The following is a 23,686-nucleotide window of genomic DNA, read 5'->3' as shown; positions in this document are numbered from 1 at the left end:
TTTATTATTTTTTATTGTTAGTTGTATTAATTAATTTTTATTTAATTAATAATTCTTTTAAGCGAACATAATAAATGTTTACAATTTATTGAATAATAATTTTGTTTTTTTTATTAAGATTAAAGTATATATAAATATATATATATATATATATATTTATTTATTTTTCTTTCAAGTTTCAATTAATTATATGATGAATGATTAAGTAAAAGAAATGTTAAAATTAATTTTAAAAGATAGTTTAAATTATTGATAAATTTAATATATTTATAACAAAGACAATTTTTTTAAAAATATTATAAAAATAATAAAATTTAACACAAACAACTAATTTTTTTAATATGTATACAAGTATAAGAGTATTTTTTCTTATAATAAGAAATATAAAATAAATAGTTAAAAGAATTTTATAAAATAAAATAGAGTTGGTAAGTAACTATTATTTCAGTTAAAATTTGCAGATAAATTCATGAAAGCCCCGATAAATTCAACAACTTAAATAGAAATCTTTTGGCGGGTCCCACTACAATATTTTTATTTTCTCTCAATTTTTTACCTATAAATTAAATTAAAATTGAAATAAATAATTATTCTGTGCTATACTACAAAGCAACGATCAGAACCAATCTGGCTCATAATTATTTTTATTTTTCCGAAATTTGTTTAAATCGTGTTCCGAAAATAAGAGAGACCTGTGAGATTGAATCGAGGTTGAACCTCAGTGTGTTGTGGCACAGAAAAAGAAGCTCAGAGAGTGTTAGAGAGAGATTAAGGAAGGGATTGATGTGAACTTGAAAAAGCAAAGAATCAATCCATGGTGTTGAGTTTGTTCGCTTGATTGAGCTGAATCGGCGTCCTTTTGATTCCTCTCTCAGTCACACTGTCTCTCTGACTCGGTCAGATTCAAGTAAACGCTTCTTCTTCGCAAACCCTAAGTTTGTTTATTTCTTCGCTTAATTCAATTACCTCCTTTTTCTGTTCTCAATTAATCGCTTTCCGCTGCTGATTTTTTCATTTTTCGATCGGAAAATATTTCGTTATATATTTTCTTGCGTTTATGGTTTTCGTTGATTAAGTGCGTGCGTGGGAACAGCCTTTGTTTGCTGAATTTTGTAATTTTGTCCAAGTTAGAGCGCTGATTAATGTTGAAAATCTTTGAAAGATTCGGTGTTTTTTGCTTTCGTAATTGGAGATTTGAAAGTTTGTTAGGCACCTTCTGAATTTTTGGTATTTGCTTAGTTCTGCATGTTGGCCAGAGGAGTAGTCAGGGTGATTATATCCTGACTGTTGATTAGCAGAGTACTGATGTTGTGCTGAATTTGCTTGAGACAGCACTGGGAGGCTTTTTTCAGGGGTAGCTTCGGTAATGTTAATATAATGAAAGTGTACCTTAATAGAATTAAGGTGTGCTTTGTGAGCAAGAAGCAGAGTAGTTAGAGAATTGAATTTATTATTATTAATTATGGTAAAATAGTTGACATATATTCTTTTGGATAATAAATTCCTTAAGAATGACATTAAGATGTTCTTTGGGCGAAACAACATCACCAATTGGTTTGAGTGTATCACTATCAACCAAGGCTTGATTGCAAAGGACGTTATCAGATGGATCAATCTTTAAGCAGTGTACTCTTAAGCTCGTTTTGCAATTGTTGGGCTTGGGCCCTAGCATTGGTGTGCAAATGAAAGAATGTGAATCTTCTCCCAAAGTTGTCACAAGTTTTGCAAGCAATGACTCGAGTTAACATGTCGCGAGAAATTGAGGATTAGAGCCATAAGATCATCAATTGATTTGCTGCTCCCACACCAGAAACTAGTTTGGAAATGTGCCCTACTTCATGATCTCAACTGTGAGGGATTTTTGTAGTTTTACCTGATTCACCAAAGTGATAGGTTTGACTTGTTGATACTGAAGAAGATGATTCTTGGTGTTGAGCTGAGCTTTTTAGAAATCACATGTGAGAATGTTACAGGTGCAGAGGATGAAGATGCCATTCTTGATGATTAGAAGGTGGAGGGAAAAGGTCACTGGTTGAGCATAGATAGGGTGGGAGAAAAAATGCTATTTATCAGGGTTTGAACCCTGCTCTGGATACCATGTTGAATTATAGAGAGATACACAATCATAACAGAACCTAACTGAAGGCTAAATTCATTATGAATTGAGAGTTGATTATAATGCTGAGTCATTTATTTATGACATAGGCTAATAGAGGATGGTTAACTAACTAGGCCCAAACACAAGCAGGGGACCACAGTCCAAAGTAGAAAGGACCGGTACAAAACAGAAAGAAGATTTTCTAATATATTTATGTCTAAAATTAACAGTTGAAATTTATTTTCTTGATTTTCATAATCATGTTCGTCCTTGCAAAATAACCATGATTCTGACAAATCACAACCTCATGCATGTATAATAGTCAATTCTTTACAGAACTTCTCCTAAAAAGATTCTATCTGCACTTGTTTAGATCTAGTTAAAAACTTTGTGTTGAGAACCTCTTTCATAAAATCGGAGTTTCCTTTGGTTTTTCCCTCTGCCTTACCTTCTCAGTTAATGCTTTGTGTTAAAATATCTGCATCTTCATCCTAGTAAAGATATCCTAATTATACATAAGAAAATGGACGATAGTTAATGAGAGAAATAGGGGGAAGCATGGGGGGCATCATCCATAGTACATGCAAAGAGATTGGAGTTGCAGTGATTCTCAGGGTGTGACGTACTGCTGTTTGGAGCATTGTGACTTTATTTGACAGATAAAGAAAAAAAAAGTTTGATTTTCATTAAAAGGCAGAAAGAGATTAATGTGGAATTTTTATATTATAAACAAATAAAAATCCAGCTTTCTGGAAACTGAATTAGTGAATAACTTAGCAAATTTATCTTTTTATTTTGATTTCTTTATCTTCTGAGTCCTGACAAGGAAAGTAAATAAAATACAGCCTTTTGGCTGCATCCTCCTAGGATTTGAAATACATACATGACAGTTCTCTAATTCATGCTGGGTTTTATCTTGATGCTTGTTAGAGGCATGGAAGCTCTATTTATAGGTAGTGTTGACATGTTCTAAATTATGAATGGACCCTCAACATTTCATGGTTTTAAATAAAGAATAGGTAATTTCTGCTTTTCATTTGCAGTTTAAGTGATCCCTAATATTCCTTAAAAGAATAAGGACATAAACTGAGTTAGCTTGCAGATTTTGATAAACATGAAGGTTAGTTGAATCTAGTTACAGGCCTCCTAGTTGAGAAATGTTGAAAAATAAGTGAAACAAGATGATAAGATCCAGAAGGACGATCCAAAATTTAAGAAATAATGCATTTCTTAAGGGCTCTTAATAGTTTTGCCACCTTCCTCAGTTGCTAGCTGTAACCTCTATTTATACTAATCCTATGACTACATTAAGAAACCTATACTCTCTGCTTTTTGGTGGACAATGTACTACTAGAAACTAGACAAATACTCGCTAAAAGCTGTAGACTTTCATAAATACTTATGACTCCTAAAAAAAAAGTGAGACATGGACTAGTTAACTGTATTTTTAAATGCTATTAATTTTTGGTATGTGCATGTAGTTAGAGATGTAATATAAAATCATTTGTATGACTTTACCTAACTAATAGCCTATTCTTGACATAGTATTAGGGCCTCTATGGCCAAGTGGTGGGTTTGATCCTTGCCTGCCCCATTCTTCTAATCAAATGTCAAATTTTAGCACAAGGTTGCTCCTGGGGCCGTGCATTATCTATGCTTGGAGACAAAAGAGCTCTTGCATGAGGGGGGCATGTTGGAGATGTACTATAAAACAATTCATGTGTCTTCACCTAATAGCTAAAATATTTGGGATGGCTGGTTCATGACACATGCATGTATGTATATGTAATGGATATCATCTTTTTTGTGTTATTATTGCATTAATTTTTGGATCTAACTCCTAATTCTGTTCTGTAATATTTTTAAATTTGTTGGGACAATTGCTTAATTTTCTTGAGTACTGAATTTGACCTTTGTGACCTTTTCTGCAGATATTGGAGATTGATGCGATGTCCTCTTCACCTGCCTATCTGCCTGCAGTGCTGAGTTGATACCTCTGGTTCTTATCTCATGCTATTTTAGTTGTGTGATATCTAATGGTGCCTGTTTAATTAGTTACACCTTGTTGGATGATTAGTAGATGAGTATACTCAAAATTAAAGTTTGGTGATATTAATTAGCATTGAAGGAGAGCATTTGTCAATTACATTATCAGTGGAGTTGAAGGGAGCATTATAGTTGTGGAAAAGAAGCATCTTCATAAAGTTTTTGGATGCACTTTCTAGTTTGGATTGAGAAAAGGGGAAATGCTACCAACTTGGAAGTATTATAACATTGCTTTCACCGCTTCAGTATGTGATCTATTTTTTTTCAGTGGTGCTTTTAATAATAAAAATACTGATGTTATGATATAAGAAGAAAAATGGAGCATGTTTTGGAAAAAAGATTTCCTCTTAGTGCAGAAGATTACAAGTTATATGAAGAAGTTGGTGAAGGCGTTAGTGCCTCCGTATACAGGGCTCTTTGCATTCCCCTCAATGAGATAGTTGCCATCAAGGTTCTTGATCTAGAGAAGTGCAATAATGATCTGGTATGTAGATTATATATTGTTTTCATATTTTCAGTACTTTTCCTTTTTACTTGCTGTTTGTTGCTTCATTATTGGATTAAATGGCTTATGAACTTATAAAAAGGACAATTTTAAGTGTCATTAATATTTACATTCTTTGGTGCTAATTTATGCATTTGTCTTCTCAGTTTATCACTCTTTAAGACTGTTGAAATAATGTGTGGGTTGCATTATTTGCTTTACTACATGGATAATTTCAATGATTCAATCTCTAATTCATTTTTCTATAATTAATTGTTCATTCATCCTTGCTACTATTTCGCATGGCTGTTATATTGGATACATTCTTATTGATAGCTCTGCAAATTTTGCAGGATGGCATTCGAAGAGAGGTACAGACCATGAGCTTGATTGATCATCCAAATGTTTTACGGGCACATTGTTCTTTTACTGCTGGACACAATCTATGGGTTGTAATGCCATACATGGCAGGGGGGTCTTGCCTTCATATAATGAAATCTTCCTTTCCTGAGGGTTTTGATGAGCCTGTTATTGCTACTTTATTGCATGAAGTTCTCAAAGCTCTTGTTTATCTTCATGCCCATGGTCACATACACAGAGATGTTAAGGTATTGTGCATCAAATAATGCACCCTTTTGATAACTTACAGCTAGATTTCTTAATCATAAACTGAATGGCATTCTTTGCTTGAATTTGAGATTTTGATAGAGCTCAGTTTTCTGCTTTTGTGATGTTTGTAAAGCTGTAGCCGAACCCGGGAACTATATCTTTTTGTATGCATGAATTTTTTCTGATCCTTTTCTCCATCTTATTGGTTTTCTGATCCACTTTCTCCCCTTTAAATCAATTTTAACAATGCAGGCTGGGAATATTTTGCTTGATTCTAATGGTGCAGTCAAACTAGCTGACTTTGGAGTGTCAGCATGTATGTTTGACACTGGAGATAGGCAACGTTCAAGAAACACTTTTGTTGGAACACCTTGCTGGTACGATTCTATTGAGACTCCTTTATTTAAGTTTTTCAAATGAAATCTGGCTACCATTGTATGAATGACTGTTGAAGCTGTAAATTATGTTTATTTTCCATAGGATGGCTCCCGAAGTCATGCAGCAATTACATGGATATGATTTTAAGTAGGTGTCTTCTTTTCTTCCCTTCTTTCTTAGGTGTAAATTTATCATCTTTGTTTTGCTCCCTGATATATTAGTCTTTGCTGAGTTCTGTTTTTTCCCCTCTATAAACAGAGCAGATATATGGTCATTTGGTATAACGGCACTTGAACTTGCTCATGGTCATGCCCCATTTTCCAAGTATCCACCTATGAAAGTAATTTTCTTGTCTTTTAATATTTTTACTTACCTACTGACAGCTCTTCTCTGTTTTTTCCTGTGAGCTCAAGATTGAATTCTTTCCCTTAATTTTCTGGATGCAGGTTTTGCTTATGACTTTACAAAATGCCCCTCCAGGTCTTGATTATGAAAGAGACAAGAGATTTTCAAAGGTTTGTGGTGTTCACTAAACACTTTGTCTTATCTACTACTTTTGTTGGTTATTTACATCTAAATTTTTCCTTGTTACTGCACAGGCTTTCAAAGAGTTAGTTGCGACCTGCTTAGTAAAAGACCCAAAAAAGCGTCCAAGTTCAGAAAAGCTTTTAAAGCACCACTTCTTTAAAAATGCACGTGGCACCAAATATTTAGCTCGAACCATTCTAGATGGTCTTGCTCCTTTGGGAGATCGTTTTAGATTGCTGAAGGTTTGCTGTTCATTTTCAAATTCTTCTGTTCTGTCTTATGTTAAAATTTGTTTGGGTTTTGTTATCATTCCTCTTGCTCATGTTCCAGGCTAAAGAGGCGGATTTATTGGTGCAGAACAAGGCTCTTTATGAGGACAAGGAGCAATTATCACAGGTAGGTTCATTTTAAGTTCTGTGTAGTAAATGCTTGCTTCTGGCATGGTCTATGCAAGGTGATGATTTTTATGAGTGCAGTTTCTCATTATGTCACTGTACTACTGTATTCATGTTTTTGTGTTGTATTCATACTTCATTCTGTGATTAGACCTTGAGGATTAATAATTAAGACTATGCTACATTTGACCAACTATTTCATGTACAGAAAGAATATATTCGAGGAATTAGTGCCTGGAATTTTAACCTGGAGGATTTAAAAAATCAAGCTTCTCTTGTAAGTATTTTCACCTTCGTACTTTGTCTTATTTATTTATTTATTTTAATTAGGTGAGAAAGTTAGGCATTATTGTGCATATTATCTGTCTTCTTGTAAACATTTTTATGTTGCCAACAGATTCAAGATGATGACATAACTAGTGCAGAAGAGCCACATAGGGATAAGAAGCAAAAAGACAGATTGGATGACTTCAGGGTTCCTGCAGAGGGGCTATCAGCTGTAGTGTCTAATCATTCAGATGATGCATCCATGCAGGACAAGGAGGTACTGTTATTGCCCTAAAATGATCTAAAGCTTTCTTTACATTGTCCTTTTTGAACTATACTTTTTTTTTTTTGAAGATTACTGGACAGGATTTACATAACATCCTATTTCAGGGTGGATTCAACAATCTTCGGGATTTGGAGGGTTCACTTGCTTCATTTCCTAGTAAACCTCTTCAAGCACTTAAGTATGGTTTTCTCTTCCATTCTTTTCTTTTCTACTTCTTCTTTTCTATTTTCAAGTGCTATTATTGTGCTTAGGTTATGATATCAAATATGTTTCCAGTTATGTGGAAGCTTAAGTTTCTAGCTGACACACTGTTGGTTGTATAGTTAGAAATTGGGTTGTTTATTTTATTTAGTTATTGTAGTAAGGCACTGATAACATACAAATCGACTGCTTTATTTATATCTCATCAATTCTTCATTAAGTCTTAGTATATGGTGTATGTGAAAGTTTAAACAATATTCTTTTAATGCATTTCTCCATTAATTTATAGAAATATAGAATGCTATACTTTTTTTTGCCTTATAAAGAATTAAAGAGAAATTTTGGATGTGGCAAATGGGATGTATGCATTTGAATTATCAACTGAGAAAGTGTTTTTATTTTTTTGGTGACTAATTTAAATTCTTCATAGCATTTCCTAAGATCATGTACTAGTTTAGTAAATAGCAATGTAGTTTCCATTGGTGAATCTTTTTCTTATGTATATGTAAATTATGCAGAGGATGTTTTGATATGTGTGAGGACGACGTTAATAATAGCAGTCCAAGAGATTTGGATCATGATTATGGACGGATTAACAATGAAAACTCTGGGCCAAGTACTTCATTACAACAAAATGCTATTGCTCAGCAAAAAAAGTTTTTGAGTGGTTCTTTGCTACCTGACAATTTTCTTTTTCCCAAAAAGGTTGTTACTGATGGGGACAGGTAATTTTTTTATAGCTTCATTTTTCTTTCCCATTTTCTTTTGGACTTGCCACTAGAACTTCTTAGATAGTTTCTTGAAAATATATATTTTTTTTAAAAGGATTTGAGCAAGCTGAAGTAAATGTCTAAGATTTGTAACTTTGCATGCTGTGCAATGTCTTCGGCACTTTTTTCTTTTGTTGTGCCTGTCTTATCACTCTTATAGTCTTATCTCTTGAAATTTCTTTTACAAATTGTGCAAATGCATTGATTGCGTTAGAAAATGAAACATGATTACTGACAATTTATGAAAAATTGGTATCCATTGAAAGCTTGGTTTCATAATGATCTGGCACTGACTACTGAGAGAATTGGGATCGTTTCTTTTTCTCCTAGATGTTCCTGTTGCTTTATTACTGCTGCATATTTGGCTTGAATTATTAATGTGCTATCATATGTTTTGTTTCTCTTAAAAGGGATTATCTACAAACAAAATATTCTTCGGAGAGGAATCACAGTGGTCCATTGCAATATCGGCAGAAGAGAGATACCAACAACCTCCCAATGGGTATGTGTATTTTTCTTGTTAATCTGATTGGTATTTTGATAATCTTTATCAGTTTCTTTCTCCACTATCAGCAATATTTTTACTTTATCTCTAAATAAATGCATTGGGAAATGACTCTTGCATATGTTTTTAATGCTATTTCTATGTGCAGTTGATGACACATCAGACGGAGCATTTGTCCAGCGTAGGGGGCGGTTTAAGGTTACTTCAGCAGATCTCAGTCCAATGGTATGTATCAAATGGCAGATTTTTTCCCCACTACTTGTAGTATCCTTGAACAAATTTTCTTTGTAGAGGTTAGCAAAACAATTTTTTTTGACACTTTATTATTAGGTGAAAGTAATGTGGAATCCACTAAATCATCTGGGTCTTACCTTCCTATTTAGTGTGACCCACATGAAATTCATCATTTAATGAAGAGTTTGCTGAAAAAATTGTGTTACTTTCAAGAAGTAACACAATAACCCTCGAACCCCAATGATATTTCTGTTGACCTTCTTTCTTTCCTACCTCTCCCCGATCAATCTCTTGTTCTCCTTCTCTTCTCTTTGGTTTGGTGTGTAATGGCAAAACACACTCCAACGGAGGCTAAGGCATATCGGAACAGTGTCTATTGCCATTTTTCTTCTGCATACTAATTTCTGGTTAGATCTTTGCTAGTCTAATTAAATGCAGACTATACTATTTATTAAATACTGTAGCCCATCCTGTTTGCTACCTTGAGACACTATAAAAATTGTAGTTGGATTTTACGTCTGTTTGAATGTTTGACTTCATTAATATCGATTATTGAGGATGGAACTTAGGAGATTTATGTTTTAGGCAATGGCTTTGTAACCATTGCCATTTCTTTTACTCATTTAGGGTCCTTCAAACAGCACTTCTGGCCCAATGGTTAGTCCTACCAGTCCACCAAATCAAAATTTTTTGGCTGCTGCTATTCTTCCATCACTGCAGTGCATCCTGCAACAGAACGGTTTACAGAGGGTACGTTTCTGTAGCATTTTTTAGGTTTTTTTTTTTTAATGACAAGTACAAGGCATAACCTTATTTTCCAATGGGTTTTGCCAGGAAGAGATTATTAAATTAATAAAGTATGCAGAGCAATCTTCTGGTAATGCCTCTTTGTGTGTGTTGCCCCTTAATTTTGGCAATTCCATTTTGTCTTATTTTAATTTTCTTCACTTGTTACAGGCAAGAATACAGAATCAGTGGAAGCAGGGATAGTTGATATTTCGCAGGTAAATTATGGATATGAAATTTGTAATTGTCTGAGATCATAACTATAGATGCCACCCCATTAGTGAATATGTGGAGCTTTGGTTGACTTCACTCATTTAATCGACTGTAAACTCATTAGAGTTTACTTGATATAAAAATCAATATTAAAAAAACCCATTAGTGAAATACATCTGATATGCATAACATAATACTCTAACACCACAATAGTTCTACACTTCAACTCCATAATAAAGCAAAGTAGTAAACCACAATAATAAAATGTGCTAGTACACCATTACTAAATAGGATCAAATCAAACTACATAAATAACTAAATCATATATAAATTCATAACTTCCTAAAGTAGAAATGTTTCATAAAAGAATTGAGTTTTTCAAATTATTTGAACCCTATTAAAATGTTACATTTACATTGGTGTCAAAACCATGGTAGTAAGTATCGGATGTATCGCGATTCGTATCGTACGATACGATTCGATTCCGAGGTCCCGCGATTTGAATCGCAGGTCGTCTCGTTTTTGATCAAGAATCGCATGTGAATTGTGCGTATTGTGGCGTGAATCGGAAAAATCGCGATTTTGGACTAAATCGCACGATTTCGAAACCGCGGGTCGCGCCTCGAAACTGGGTCGAGTCACGCGAGACCAGATCCTGGAAACCCTAAAAAAAAAGCAGAAAAGAGAGGGAAAGTGCCGATCTGTCTTCTTCTTCGGCGAATCTCCGTCGATTGTCTTCTCCGGCATATCTCCGTCGATCTGTCTTCTCTTCTCTGACAGCGACTCTGTCTTCACCGACGGTGGCTATGTCTTCTCCGGCATCGGCAGACCTGTTTTCTTTTAAGAGGGAAGGCAGTGGCTTAGTCTCACCATTAGAAGGGATGCAGGATAAATAATTAGGGTTAGAAAAGTTGGGCCAAATGGGCTAAGTTTTATCTTATCATTTGATTTGGTTTAGGGGCCTTTTCTTCTCTATTTTTTTTTTATAGAAAGTAACTTCTCTTTATTATTATTATTAATTATTATTATTATTATTATTATTATTATTATATTTTAGATAATATTTTAAGTAATAAAAAATTTAATATAACACCTTAAATATTTTGTTTTCTTTATTTTTTTATTTTGTTTAACTACTATAAATTAAGTTATGTTTTTATTTTTATATGTATATTATTATTTATATGTATTATAAATTATTTAATATTTATATATATGTGTAAAAATAAATAAATAAGAATATATTTATATATTATTAACTATATATTAATGTATCATTTCATTTTTCATGTTTGTTTATGTTAAAATGTGCCTTGAGTACTTAAATAAATAAATAAATAAATAAATATATATATATATATATATATATATATACTATGTTTTTATTGATCATGAATCTTACGATTCACGATACGATTCGATTCACGATTCAAAATATAGGCTTTCCGATACACTATTTGTATCTCGATTCAACTACCATGGTCAAAACCATTGCAACAGTGGCATAGAACACTGCCACCGTTGGGTCAATAAGGGGACAAATTGCATTTGATTTAAAACTAGGGTTTATAGGGATTGTGTGTATCTAACCCACACATTCAACTTTATTTACAATCAAGTAATGAATAAAATGATTAAGGACACAAGAAAAGATAATAGAGATCCCTTATTTCTAGTTTTACATATTTTCCTTATTTACAAAGATCACATATCTTTTAACACTCCCCTCAAGTTGGAGCATATATATCATATGAATAAAGCTTGTTATAATTACGATCAACAAAGAGTCCCCTCAAGAGATTTATTGAATATATTTTCCAATTGGTCACTAGAGCTAACAAATTGACGGTGATTTCGCTCGAGAGCACTTTCTAGTTTCTCCATCACAAAATGACAATCTATCTCTATGTTTAGTCTATTCATGGAAGACTAATATTAGATGCAATGTGAAGAGCGACTTGGTTGTAGATAAGCTTTATATTTTGAGTGTCTCCAACATGTAGCTACTTCCATGGCACAATATTCAATTTCGACGCTAGATCTACCAATTGTATTAAGCTTCTCCATGAGATCAATTTCTCTCCAATAAGAACACAATAGCCATAGGTGAACTTCTTATCTAATGATGATCTTGTCATGTCTTCATATAAGAGAATGTGACTTGGTGCATTTTGGATATATTTGAGGATGCACATGACAATTCTATGGCTATCACAAGGGGCATTTAGTAATTGACTTACCACGCTTATTGCAAATGTGATATCTAATTTGGTGACAATGAGGTAATCCATTCTACAAAGAAGTCAACAATATCTTCTTGGCTCTTCTAGTCGCTCCCCTTAAACTAGAAGAAGCTTCACATTGGGATCCATAGGACTATTACTTGGGCGGCAATCAAGGATATCAATCTCACTAAAGAGCATATTTCATTTGGGAAATGGCTACGACAGAGGTGGATTAAGTAACCTCAATGCCTAAAAAATATTTGAGTAGTCCTAGGTCTTTTGTTTGAAATTGACTCTAAAGGTGAGATATGAGCAGGTGGATGCCATCAAAATTATCACTAGTGATAACAATGTCATCAACATAGACTACTAGATAAATGCACAAGCCAAATGGAGAGTGAAGGGAAAAGACAGTGTGGTTAGCCTCGTAGTGAGTCATACCAAACTGAAGTAATGCAAAGTTAAAACAGCCAAACTAGGCACAAGAAGATTGCTTCAGGCCATACAGAACGACAAAGGTGACAAACAAGTTGAGTGTCACCTAAAATAGTAAAACTAGGGGGTTGATCCATGTAAAGTGTCTTCCTGCAACTGTCCATACAATAATTAATTCTTAATATCTAGCTGGTGAAGCGACCAATGGTTAATGGCTGCTATAGCAAGATTGAGACGAACAAATGTGATCTTGGCCACTAGGGAAAAGGTTTCCCCATAATTGAGGCAAAAAATTTGGATATAACTTTTAGCCAACAAGTGAGCTTTGAATCAATCAATATCATCATTTGGTCCAATCTTCATCGTATAAACCCAACAACAACCAACAGTAGCCTTGTTATGAGGCAAGGGAGCTAGCTCCCAACTTCCATTTACCTATGAAGTAACCATGTTGCCCAACATCGCTTGTTGCTGATAGGGACAAGCCATGGCTCACATTGGAAGGATTGAAGTGTAGAGAGACTAGGAACCAAAAGACCAATTTTTCCAAACTAGGATGGTCGAGGCACTAATAGGAAATATCTGAGGAGGTAGTGGAGACACATGCAACCAACGATGAAAGTTGATACAATCCCCTAAACTCATGTGATTCTCTATTCATTAGTCCAATACATTGATCCTAAACAAGAACAAAATGATTAACAAACAAGTCAAAGATTAGTGAGCGGGTAAGCTTGCTAAAGGAAATTTAATTGAAAGGACAACTATTAACAAATAAAACAATTTAAAGAAAGGTTAGGAAATGGGTGGGTTTTGCCAATTCCATGAACTTTAATCTAAGAGTCATCTGCGAGAGTAACAAAAGGCAATGTGTCTGAAGAAGACAACAACTGAGAGAGAAGAGATTGGCTACCAAATACCAATCATGTGACGAAAGGCATTGAAGTCGAGTGTCCAGGGTGCAAGAGACGTGCTACAATATGACCAAATGAAGCAACAATAGTAACAAGTGAGGCAAGTTGTTGAGCTGTTGGGAATTGGAGGAAATCATGATATTTGGTGGCGAAAATAGTAACATCTGCAGTTGGGGCATGTGTAGAGACTTCTACACATTAGCTGATATCAATTGTTCCCTGACTTTGTTGTGACATTTTTGCCTCAACATGGCCATAACAGTTATAGTAATTGCAATGAGGGTGGCTTTTGCCACCATGATCCCCACCATGAGAAAAGTGAGACAAGGGTGGAGGAATCAACATAAGAGGTAAAGAGATGCCTAAAAGCATGTGGAATGGAGAGATGCTATAGTTGTTCCTTAATCATGTTATAATAAGGAACAATAAGGCCTGGTGGTATTTGGTTACGTACCAAGTCAAGGTCAGGTGGGAGACGAGCAAGAGAAGGAATCATGAAGAATTGGCTACGTTGTTGGTGAGAAGTCTTTGCATAATTGCATCACTAGTAAAAGGCATTAGAATGACATAATCAGCAATCAAACAATTGAACTTACCAAGATACATGTCCATATTCTCAAGCTTGGTTGATATCATAGCGATTATCACTCTTTAGAGACTATGGATATTGTTGGAGTAGACCTTCTTGGCTTTTGTCTAGACCTCATAACAAGTTGGAAATGCCTGATATTGAGGTTGAAGGTTGGGAGCAATAGAGAACCAAAGCACGCTGCATAAAGAAGCATCAATTTGCTACGAATGGGTTCGATCCTTCGCTCAAATATCTACAGCTTGGTTGGTCGCAAGGCCTTGATTGTGGAACCCTATTTGGATAGCGGCTGCCCAAGTACTATAGTTTGTTGTTCCAGTCAACTTTTCACATGGAATTGGTGGGATTTTCATAAATGTCACAGTGCAGTCATCGTCCGAAGAAAAACCATTTGAGGCCATGAAAAATTAGTCAAACAAGACCTGGTGGTGGTCATTGAAGGCAGAGGAGTGGTAGGGAAAGGTCACTAGTGAATGGGTGACGCCGGAAAGGAAAATGGGTCACTTGCCATTTTGGTGCAGGTGTATGAAGTTGACATGCTGGTGAAAGGGAGCCAGGATAGATTCCAAACAGTGGCAGAGGAGTGTGGTACTGTTCACACATGTAGATAGTTGAAGACGTATAGAGTTTTCAGGATTTGTGTGTATCTCACCCACACACTTTCAGCTGTACTTATAACCAAGTAATGCATAATATATTTATCTTATTTTATTTGTTCAAGATTCTTTAAATAATTTTTTATATGGAGATAAAAATGCTATTTGTAATCTTTACAATTAGCAATTAGATTATTTTTGAATATTTTCCTTAATTAAGCTACATATTTTACTTTTAATCTATACTCTTTTCATTGGTTTTTCATCATTAAAATTAGTATTATAATAGTGTTCGTATTTTATTAGATTTTCAAATAAACTCATGAGAGACCATATTCTAGTTAACTAAAATGCAAGTAATGGGTCTGAACATGTAGAAACCCAACAAGTAAAAGTTTGGAGTTGTTGCTTACATGAGTATGGGTCCTGTCCTGGTGCTGGTATTTTATTTTATTTAATGTATATATGATAATGAGCATTGTGCTGCTATCATACCATCCCAGCATGTCACACATTCCCCTCAGTGTTGCTTACCTCATTGTGTCACACTTTACAGTCGCAATGCAAATTGCGTCTTTTGCTGCCGCTACTGGTGTTTCGGAACAGATGGTGTTTTGCAGAATGGGGCAATGGGGGCGGACATGCTGATTTGGTGGCTCCAAGAAAGGCTCTGCAGCCTGCACCTTTGCCGTATAGCCTCTGTGACCTCCCTCACACTCGTCCATTTGTGATCTGCCATAGGGAGTTAGGATTTCAGACGGGGCGGCACTTATCTAGCAGCTGAAGCATTCCTTGGGGGTTAGGGTTTCAGGGGAATTGGGCCATTTGGCCCATATATTTATTTATTGGTTTGTTGGGCATCAAGTGGAGTTGAGTCCAGTTTAGTTTTTTTTTCTTCTCTTTCTTTTCATTTAAAGCATAACATATACTATAATAAATTAAATAATAGTATTAATAAAAAAATAAATAAAGAGTAGCATCTAATCTAATATAATAAAGTAAATAATAATAGTTATAAAAAATTTCAGAATAGCACTTGGCTCGCTGTAGTGGTTTTGGTTGGATATGACTGTTTTGTGCCGCTATCAGGGATTGATATATGTGATCCAAACCTACCTGTTGTCATCTCTATTTCCCAACTTGTCCTCATACTATTTTCTCTTTCTATGGTAAATCTTCAATGGAGGCCCATCAAAAATATTAAAAGGAACTTGATGCATTGAATTTTCACATTCACAATTCGTATATGGTATTAAAAATTAAGTTAAAGCTTAATGACAAAAACAATAATCAGTCTTTTTTTTTTTTTTAAAAAAAAAATTTATGGGAGGAGGTGGGTTAAGAAATATTTTGATTACTTGTGCAGGAGTTTGCTACTTGGCTTGATGTTTTTTTAAATGGTCTCATATTTGTGCAATTTGCAGGTACCACCAGCAACAACCAGGGAGCGAGAGCTCCATTTTCAGGTGATTCAACTCCAACAGAGGTATATGGATGCAACTGAATTTCTGATCCCTTGATCTTTAAATTTAAATTCCACATGCATCTTATTTTTGATTCTTATCTCAGCATTGGGAGCCTTGTCGAGGAATTGCAAAGACAAAAGATGAAAAATGTTCAGGTAAGTTTTAATCTTGGTCTGTCATACTTAACTATTTTACCATTTATCTATTGAGTATTGTTTTCCTGATATTCTGCTCTTCTTTTTCTTCTTTTCTCTGTAGTATAATATGCATGTTATTTTTCTCATTGTTTTCTTTAATATAAATTAATTACTTGTTGCCTACAAAAGGTAGATTCTAAATTTATAATTTGTATACTCTAGTTATTATTCACTCATTAGCACAATGGCTTGCCTTAATGCCTTAGTTTATGAGGACATTCAAATGTAGATAGTGCATTGTTGTCTCAGCTTTATTGTCCTCCCAACAATAGCATTTCAAATGTGACCAAAATGAAGTGCTTACTGTTGTCAAGCGTCAACCTGTCTGTCATTTGGTAGTTGATCTCACACGATTTTTAGGTTGAGATTATTTTTAAAAAAATAATTACTTTTTTTTTGTTTGTTTTCTAAAAGATATTTTTGAAAAATAAGCGGAGAATAAACTTTATTTGCAAAACACTATATGCAAATTTTATGAAATATATTTAGCAAGCGATACAGGTCTCCCATATTTGTAATGTAACATGTTGACATGTAGTAACCTATACATTTGCTTCAAGTGCCTAGAGTTTAAAATAGTGAGGAGCCAGTAGTTTTTGTCCATAAAATGTTCACTTACACTGAAATCCTTGTCAAATATCACTAATCACTATTCACAAAGGGTTCATTTGATGAATGAAATTGGAAATGTGGTATAGAATTGGAATTGCTTTGAAATCATAATTAATATATTTGGGTTGTGCAAAGAATTAAGGCTTATAATTTTAGTTCTAAGTTGAATGCCAATTCCATTTTGGCACCTCTAATTAGGGGGTAGTCATGGGTGAAATTGCATTAGGTTTCGGTAAAATAATTTAATCCACAGGTACCAATTGATAGTGGGGCAATGGAGTGGTGGGGGTAATGAGGATGAGTATGAGGAGGTTGTGGCGATGACCATCAATGGTTGTACTGTTGTAGTGGTAAAAACAATGTGATGAAGTAGTGGTGACAGGGTTGGTGGTTGCAATAGTGGTGGCTGAGCTAGCAATAATCGTGGTGCTGATGGGTGAAGGGTTAGTTGGAGTGGTGGGGGTAGCAGCAGTGACCAGTGGGAGGGGCAGTGGTGTTCACAGCATGTGTCAAAAATAGGAAAAATAATTGCATAATGTGATTGAGGGTGAGGAAAAGGTTAAAATTTGTAATTAAAAGGGAAAAGGTTAGAAATTGGGAAATGTTAATTTTATTTATATTAGAATACCGTGGAAATTTAGCTTAGAATTGTAATAAGGATTTCCAAACATCGTAATTGCAATTTCAAGCTCCAATTTCATGCCCAAAAAGACACCAAAAGAAAGTGTAACATGAGTACCAGTCCACAAATGGAGAAACTAGGGTGGATGTTGCATAGAAAGTCTCAAGACTCGGTGTAAAATGGGAGGGGGTATGCTGAAACAAAGACAAGTGGTCTTTAGTAGTATTCATTCCCAAGTTCAAGCAGTCCATAAGAGGGGAGAGCTATTACACGAGACTCGTGCCTAGTGGGGTATTGGGAACATAAATATAAGCAACTTTACACTTGCAAGCAAAAGGGCAATTTTCAGGATTTGAACTTGCGACATATATGGGTCATAAGGCAGCTACCTTCCCCTTGTACCAAGGCTTGCCCTTAAGATCAAGCAATCCATAAATTTGGGAAATAATTTGATAGAACTGGTGTTAAGAATAAGAAAAAGTTGGAATATGAACTGGTTTTTATTAACAGACTTGAAAAGAATACACAGGTCAATTTGAGAGAACCTGACTCTCTCACTTCAAGAATGGTCAAATGTCCAAGATATCTCCAACAATTGCTATCATTCCTTTTATATCCTCTCCTAACTTCTGATTAACAACTGTTACAACTACTTACTCACTAAGGACTGGGATCCTCGGTGATGACTTAACTAGGTGTCGTGACCTATCATGGTTTAATTACTAATTTATTACTACCTTTGTCCCTATATATAAGTTTAATTTCACTTTTTTCTTTGTCTCTTTTTATAAGACCCTCTTCATATTGTCAGTTGTATTAATTATATCTTCTCTGAAATTTCTTTATTTAATTAACATTTCTTGTAGACAAAAGGTAATAAATGTTTGAAATTGATTGGATAAAACATTCTCTCTTATTAGGATTGTAGAAAATAAATAGGCACATACATATCTCTCCCAAATATTAAATAATTAAGTGGAAAATGATTAAGTGAAAAGAGATAAGATTAATTTCAGAGGTGTTAAGGGTAATTTTGGAAAAGTAGCTTAAATTATTGATATATTTAATGTTCTTAACTAAATTGATTAATTTTCTTAAAGGATATAATTTAGATGAAAATGTCTTATAATTAAAAGACGGAGGTAGTACTAGTTGCAAGTTATTTAGTAGTGTTTCTTTCTCAATCTATTTAACCGTCGACATTGGTGGTACAGTTGTTGGACTAATATTTTAGGACTCTATTTACTATGATAAGCGTCAACTAAGAATAGGTTTCTTACACATTTGTCGTTTGGAATTCTGCAAGTTATCATTTAGGGTATCTCACTTTCTGTTTGGTTTGCAGTTAGAAAAACAGTTGAGCAGTATGGTTAACAAAGTGGAAAAGTGAAGAACAAGATAAGACCGTTATCATGGTTTGACCGGTATTGAACAACACCTGACTTTCAGTGACAATATTCAATGATGGTTTGAGACATACTTGAGGGATGGGGGCACGTCTCAGTTGTATTACCATGTGTGAACTTTTGTTTGCGGCAGACACTAATTTTTGAGATGCTATTCCTTGAGTCACCTGTAAAATGTAATTTATTGACGAGATAATGAGTTCATGTAATTTAAACCCCTCTTTCTCTATCTTATCCTACCTAAAACTTACCCTTCAGAATTCAGATTAATGCATATAACTACATAGCTCTGATGTAGCAATCTCTGTCTTCTGTGTTTCAATAAATTTATATCACCTGACAACCAAATCCTTTCCTGACACACGGAATGACTGGTGTTGAAGTGTATAATTCCAATGGTTGATGAAAATTAGCAATTTCTTTGATACTGTGACAATAAATTCTCAGTGGATTGTATTTCTTCATATAATCGGCAGTTGAACTTTGTGTGCATGTAGATACAAATGAACTGATTTTTATGATTATTTTATCTTGTGATCCAGTTATTTTCCCTCCACTGGATTTGGCATTTAGTATGAAGCTTAATTGCATAGTTATTCTTCTCACTAAAGGAAAATGGGACTTGTTAATCATAAATAATCTCGAGTATTGAATAAATTATACCACTTATATTGTACTTTGCACCGTAAATAGAGCAAATAAGAAAAGGAAATTTTAGCGGGAGGGAAGTTACAGTAGCTATGAATGTCAATTTGTTTAGTTTTTATTTTTGTTTATTTTTTTGTTTTAGTATTGGACAGTTTTAATTATATCGAGAAAAGTAAGATTTGTCTTTATAAGATAAAATATATCTATCATTCTGATAAGGGAAAAAATAGTTAAAATGTGAATAACAAGGTATAAATTTATTAAAATATGAACAATTTTTAATTAATAATTATAAGTAATACCTTCTAAAATGTATTACTGTCATCAAATCAATTTCTTTGCAATGAAACTTGTATAAGAGGAATGTGTATAACTTATTTTTGCTGAAGTATGATTTATTATAGTCTATAGAATGAGATCTACTTCATTCATTGGTAGAATATCACTTGTATAATACTTGCACTTTATTTTCGACATTTCGTTAACCCTTAAATTATTTTGTGTTGAATTCATTTCTATTAGAAGAAACTCATCGAATATTTTATACAAAATATTCTAATAAAATCAGTTAAAGAGTACCGTGTAATTTTCACAAGATATGATTTTCCTCTCTCTCTAGTTTTAGGAATGGAAATCATGCTATAAAAGTCATATATTACTTGCTTTTTATTACTTTCTCTTGAAATCAGAATTGCGTGAATTCATTCTCAGACTGAGAGTGAGATAGCCAAATGTGTGCAGTAGATACATCGATGAGTCAAGGTTGTTTGGTCTCAAACAACAGATTTTTAAGTCTTTTTATTTTTGTTTCTTGGGTAATAGATTTTGCATAGATGACGGCAATGTGAAGTTGAAAAGTTCTCTTTTAGACCAGTGGAGGAGAAAAATAACCGAAGCTAAAGTCAAAATATGACCACTTTTTATCAGAGGAAACTAACGGAACAATATGTGATGCATGAGTGTTTAGATTTTACCGAAGTTAGTGTTGATAAGCAAATGCCATTTATGAATGGTGGGAAATTCCTGGTTTGAGCTTTATTTCTGTTATTGTTCTTTGATACATAGTTTATGAAAAATAATCATTATTATTTTAAAACAATTTTATATTAAGATACCTTTAATAAAAATGTTGAGATGAAACTATACTTAATTTAGTATTTAGGTGAGACGATAATAATAAGAGTACTTTTTTTTTGTTATTTAAGGAAGTATAATTTTTTTTTACAGTTTCAGTTCTTATAAAGGTAAAGTAATACCTTTAATTAAGAAAGTCATTAAAAGTCAGAAATTAAGCTTTGGTTCTTGATTAAAAAATGTTAAACTATTTAAGCTAATAACTTTTGACAAATAAGAGTATTGTTAGAAAAAGACAAGTAATAATTTTTTATATTTTAGAATAATAAGTATTTAAAAATAAATTTAAACTTTAACTTTTAAAGTAGTTAGAGATAATTTGAGACATAAAATACGACAGATGTACAATGATTTATGATGCTCCTCTCCAAATTATGCATAAATTTTTGGTGAAACTGAAGCGCGTATGAGGTGTATCTTTTTTGGTGAAATTAAATAGTGTGCTGTAAAATGGTAAGATAAAATGTGTTAGTACAATTAATAATGTTAATCTTTTCTAGCAGTGAAAGATATAAACAGTATGCAGAAAGAAGTAATAATACATAAATCTCTTTCTCTTTCACATATCTGAATAATGCAGCAAGAAATTATCAATGTAGTATTTGAAAAAGGCTTAGCTATTTAGTTTAATAAGGAAAAAACACAGATTTGATAGAATAAAAATAAAGTTATCATGTGCCAAGAAAAGAAGTATAACAAAATAATAATAATTTTGGCATCTTATCAGTACAATGACTCACAAGCCACAAGAGAAAGCAAAAAAAGGAAGATCACATATTGTAGCAAGTAAAAAATGAGCAGAAAAGTCCCTATTAACATTCAGTGGAATTTTTTTATTTAAACATTACAAAATAATTTTTTTATCAACATATTGCACCTTAAGATATATTTATCAAAGTGTTATATTTATTATTTATGTTGAAAATTTGACATTTCACTAACCAATTTTTCACCTAAATTCTTTAATTTTTCTTATTTATGCATTGAGAAATTGGTTAACAAGTATTCAATTTCTCAATTGCATTTTTTTTAATTTCATTTTTTAATCTTATTTTTGTAATATATATTTTTTCTATTTAATTTATTAGCTTGAAAATGTGTAGAACATAGCGACACAAATTGGATAGAGAAACATGCACAATGGGTAGCCATTTGGAAAGAACAATAAAAAGTAAGTGATTGTTGATCAACCTATTTAAAAACCTCTACAACATACTCATGAATATTTGCAATGATATTGTGCAAATTCTTAAGTTTTTCTATGTGTAAAACACTCCACAAATGTAGGTGACACATCTATTCGAAGTACACAAATGCCAACAAAATAATGTTCAAGGTAATGTTATATACCATCTCCACAAAACCCAATTATTGAAAACAACATATAGAAGAAAAACATCGAACATCATTCCCAAACCCTTGAATTCACCCCATCACATGAATAATTTATGAGCAGCCCATACTCAACAAGTGGTACTAGATATGACTTTATGAGCAATTTAGTTGGAATTGACCTTTAAACACTAGAATCTACATACGCTTACATTCAAAGCATAAGTATTCATTTGTTTGCATCAATTTATGAAAATGTCAGTGGAGGCTCTACAGTAGCCATGGTTGATAATGTTACAAGCTTTCATACATCAACAAAATCAAATGACTTCATTACAAATGATGAAAAATGTTAATTTTGACTACCAAATTGAACCTCCAGAACAACCACACAAATACGTCGAAATCCAACAAGAAACATACATCTTCCAAGATGTTGTTGAGAAATTATGCAAAATTTCTTTTAATCAGATTTGTGGAGAATAAAAAAAAATGTGGAATAATAACACATAAAATTGATAACGAAATTCGACTAATTGTGTCTACATCTCAAGGCTGCTACAAATATATTATTGAAAAAGGATAAAATATAAACAATGTTTCCAAACACTCAACTCACAACCCAAAACACCCAGGAAATAAAATATTATTTTCTAAATTTTTTATTCTCTCTCTTTCTCACTCATTCACTCACTCGATTTATCTCTCTCTCTCTCTCTCTCTCTCTCTCTCTCTCTCTCTCGCTGTCTCTCTCTTCTCGTAGTTGGAATGAAAATAAAGAAAAGAAAACTTATATTCATAAGTGAACGTAAAGTTTTTCTTCTGCTCATCTCTTTTCCTGTTTTTATGTAACTATTTCTACTCTTGATTTTCCTTATTTTTCTCTCAACAAAGGAATAAGCGCTTCCTTGAATTTTTCTTTGCATGACCAAGTCCAATAATCTCTCACTTGAAGACTAAATTTAATTTGTCTTCACATCTTGATCAATGTAGCAGCCTTATCTTGTGTGTTATTCTAGTAGAGTAACTAAAGTTGAGCACAACTCCAATTTGTCAATGATTATTACCTTTGTCAACATGTCTGTTGGGTTCTTAATTTTTAGAATCTTTGTCAAAGTTAGCACCTCATCATCAAGCAAAGATATGATGAAGTGATATAAAAAACCAATGTGTTTTTTTTCTTCTAGAATTAAATGTTGAATTGTTTACCAGATGTATCACACTCTAACTATCACTATGAAAAACACTTTTCTCCTGGATGAATCCCAACTCTGTTAATAATCCTTGTAGCCATATCAATTCTTTATTGGCTTCTGTTATTGCTACATACTCAGTCTTTGTAGTGGATAAAGCAACAATCTTTTGTATTTGTGACATCTAACTAACAGTTGTAGTACCAATAGTGAAAATGTAACTAGTAGTACTTCTTTAGTGATCGACTTCACCTCCAAAGTTTACCTCTATGTAGCCTCATACTTTTAATTCTCCTTTACTAAAGTACAAACACTTCTTTGTAGTGCCTCATAGATATCTCAAAATCCACTTAACCACTTTGTAATGAGCTTTACTTGGATTTGACATAAACTTGCTAACAACTCCCACTACATGACCAATGTCTAGCCTTGTACAAACCATTGCATACATCAAACTTCTAATGGTTGAAGCATACAAAATCTTGGCCATGAACTTTTTTCCTCCTCCACTTGAAGG

General features: G+C 33.4%; 1 protein-coding gene across 4 annotated transcripts; it reads left to right on the top strand.

Moving 5' to 3' along the window:
- The first annotated feature begins 598 nt into the window (after window positions 1-598).
- Window positions 599-19,403, top strand: LOC109814637 (Protein kinase superfamily protein). Of its 4 annotated transcripts, none has more exons than XM_029274621.2 (21): window positions 602-896; window positions 4,030-4,628; window positions 4,982-5,236; window positions 5,490-5,614; window positions 5,718-5,762; window positions 5,874-5,955; window positions 6,062-6,130; window positions 6,215-6,385; window positions 6,474-6,539; window positions 6,747-6,815; window positions 6,936-7,082; window positions 7,160-7,269; window positions 7,811-8,017; window positions 8,473-8,564; window positions 8,716-8,792; window positions 9,429-9,551; window positions 9,636-9,678; window positions 9,759-9,805; window positions 15,984-16,045; window positions 16,129-16,180; window positions 18,802-19,403. In XM_029274621.2, exons 2-21 carry the CDS (start codon window positions 4,461-4,463, stop codon window positions 18,844-18,846), a joined length of 2,055 nt encoding a protein of 684 aa, XP_029130454.2. In that variant the 5' UTR covers window positions 602-896; window positions 4,030-4,460; the 3' UTR covers window positions 18,847-19,403. The 4 variants fall into 4 exon arrangements, with proteins under 4 accessions (XP_029130456.2, XP_029130454.2, XP_029130453.2 ...); XM_029274620.2 differs by having other exon boundaries at window positions 602-907; XM_020379110.3 differs by having other exon boundaries at window positions 604-907; window positions 7,196-7,269.
- Window positions 19,404-23,686: the final 4,283 nt, after the last annotated feature.

Source organism: Cajanus cajan, chromosome 2, assembly GCF_000230855.2.
Source record: "Cajanus cajan strain Asha chromosome 2, NIPB_CcT2T_4, whole genome shotgun sequence".
In the NCBI taxonomy this organism is placed as follows: Eukaryota; Viridiplantae; Streptophyta; class Magnoliopsida; order Fabales; family Fabaceae; genus Cajanus; species Cajanus cajan.
Note: the sequence above shows the minus strand (reverse complement) of the source record. Positions and strands in the feature narration are given on the sequence as shown.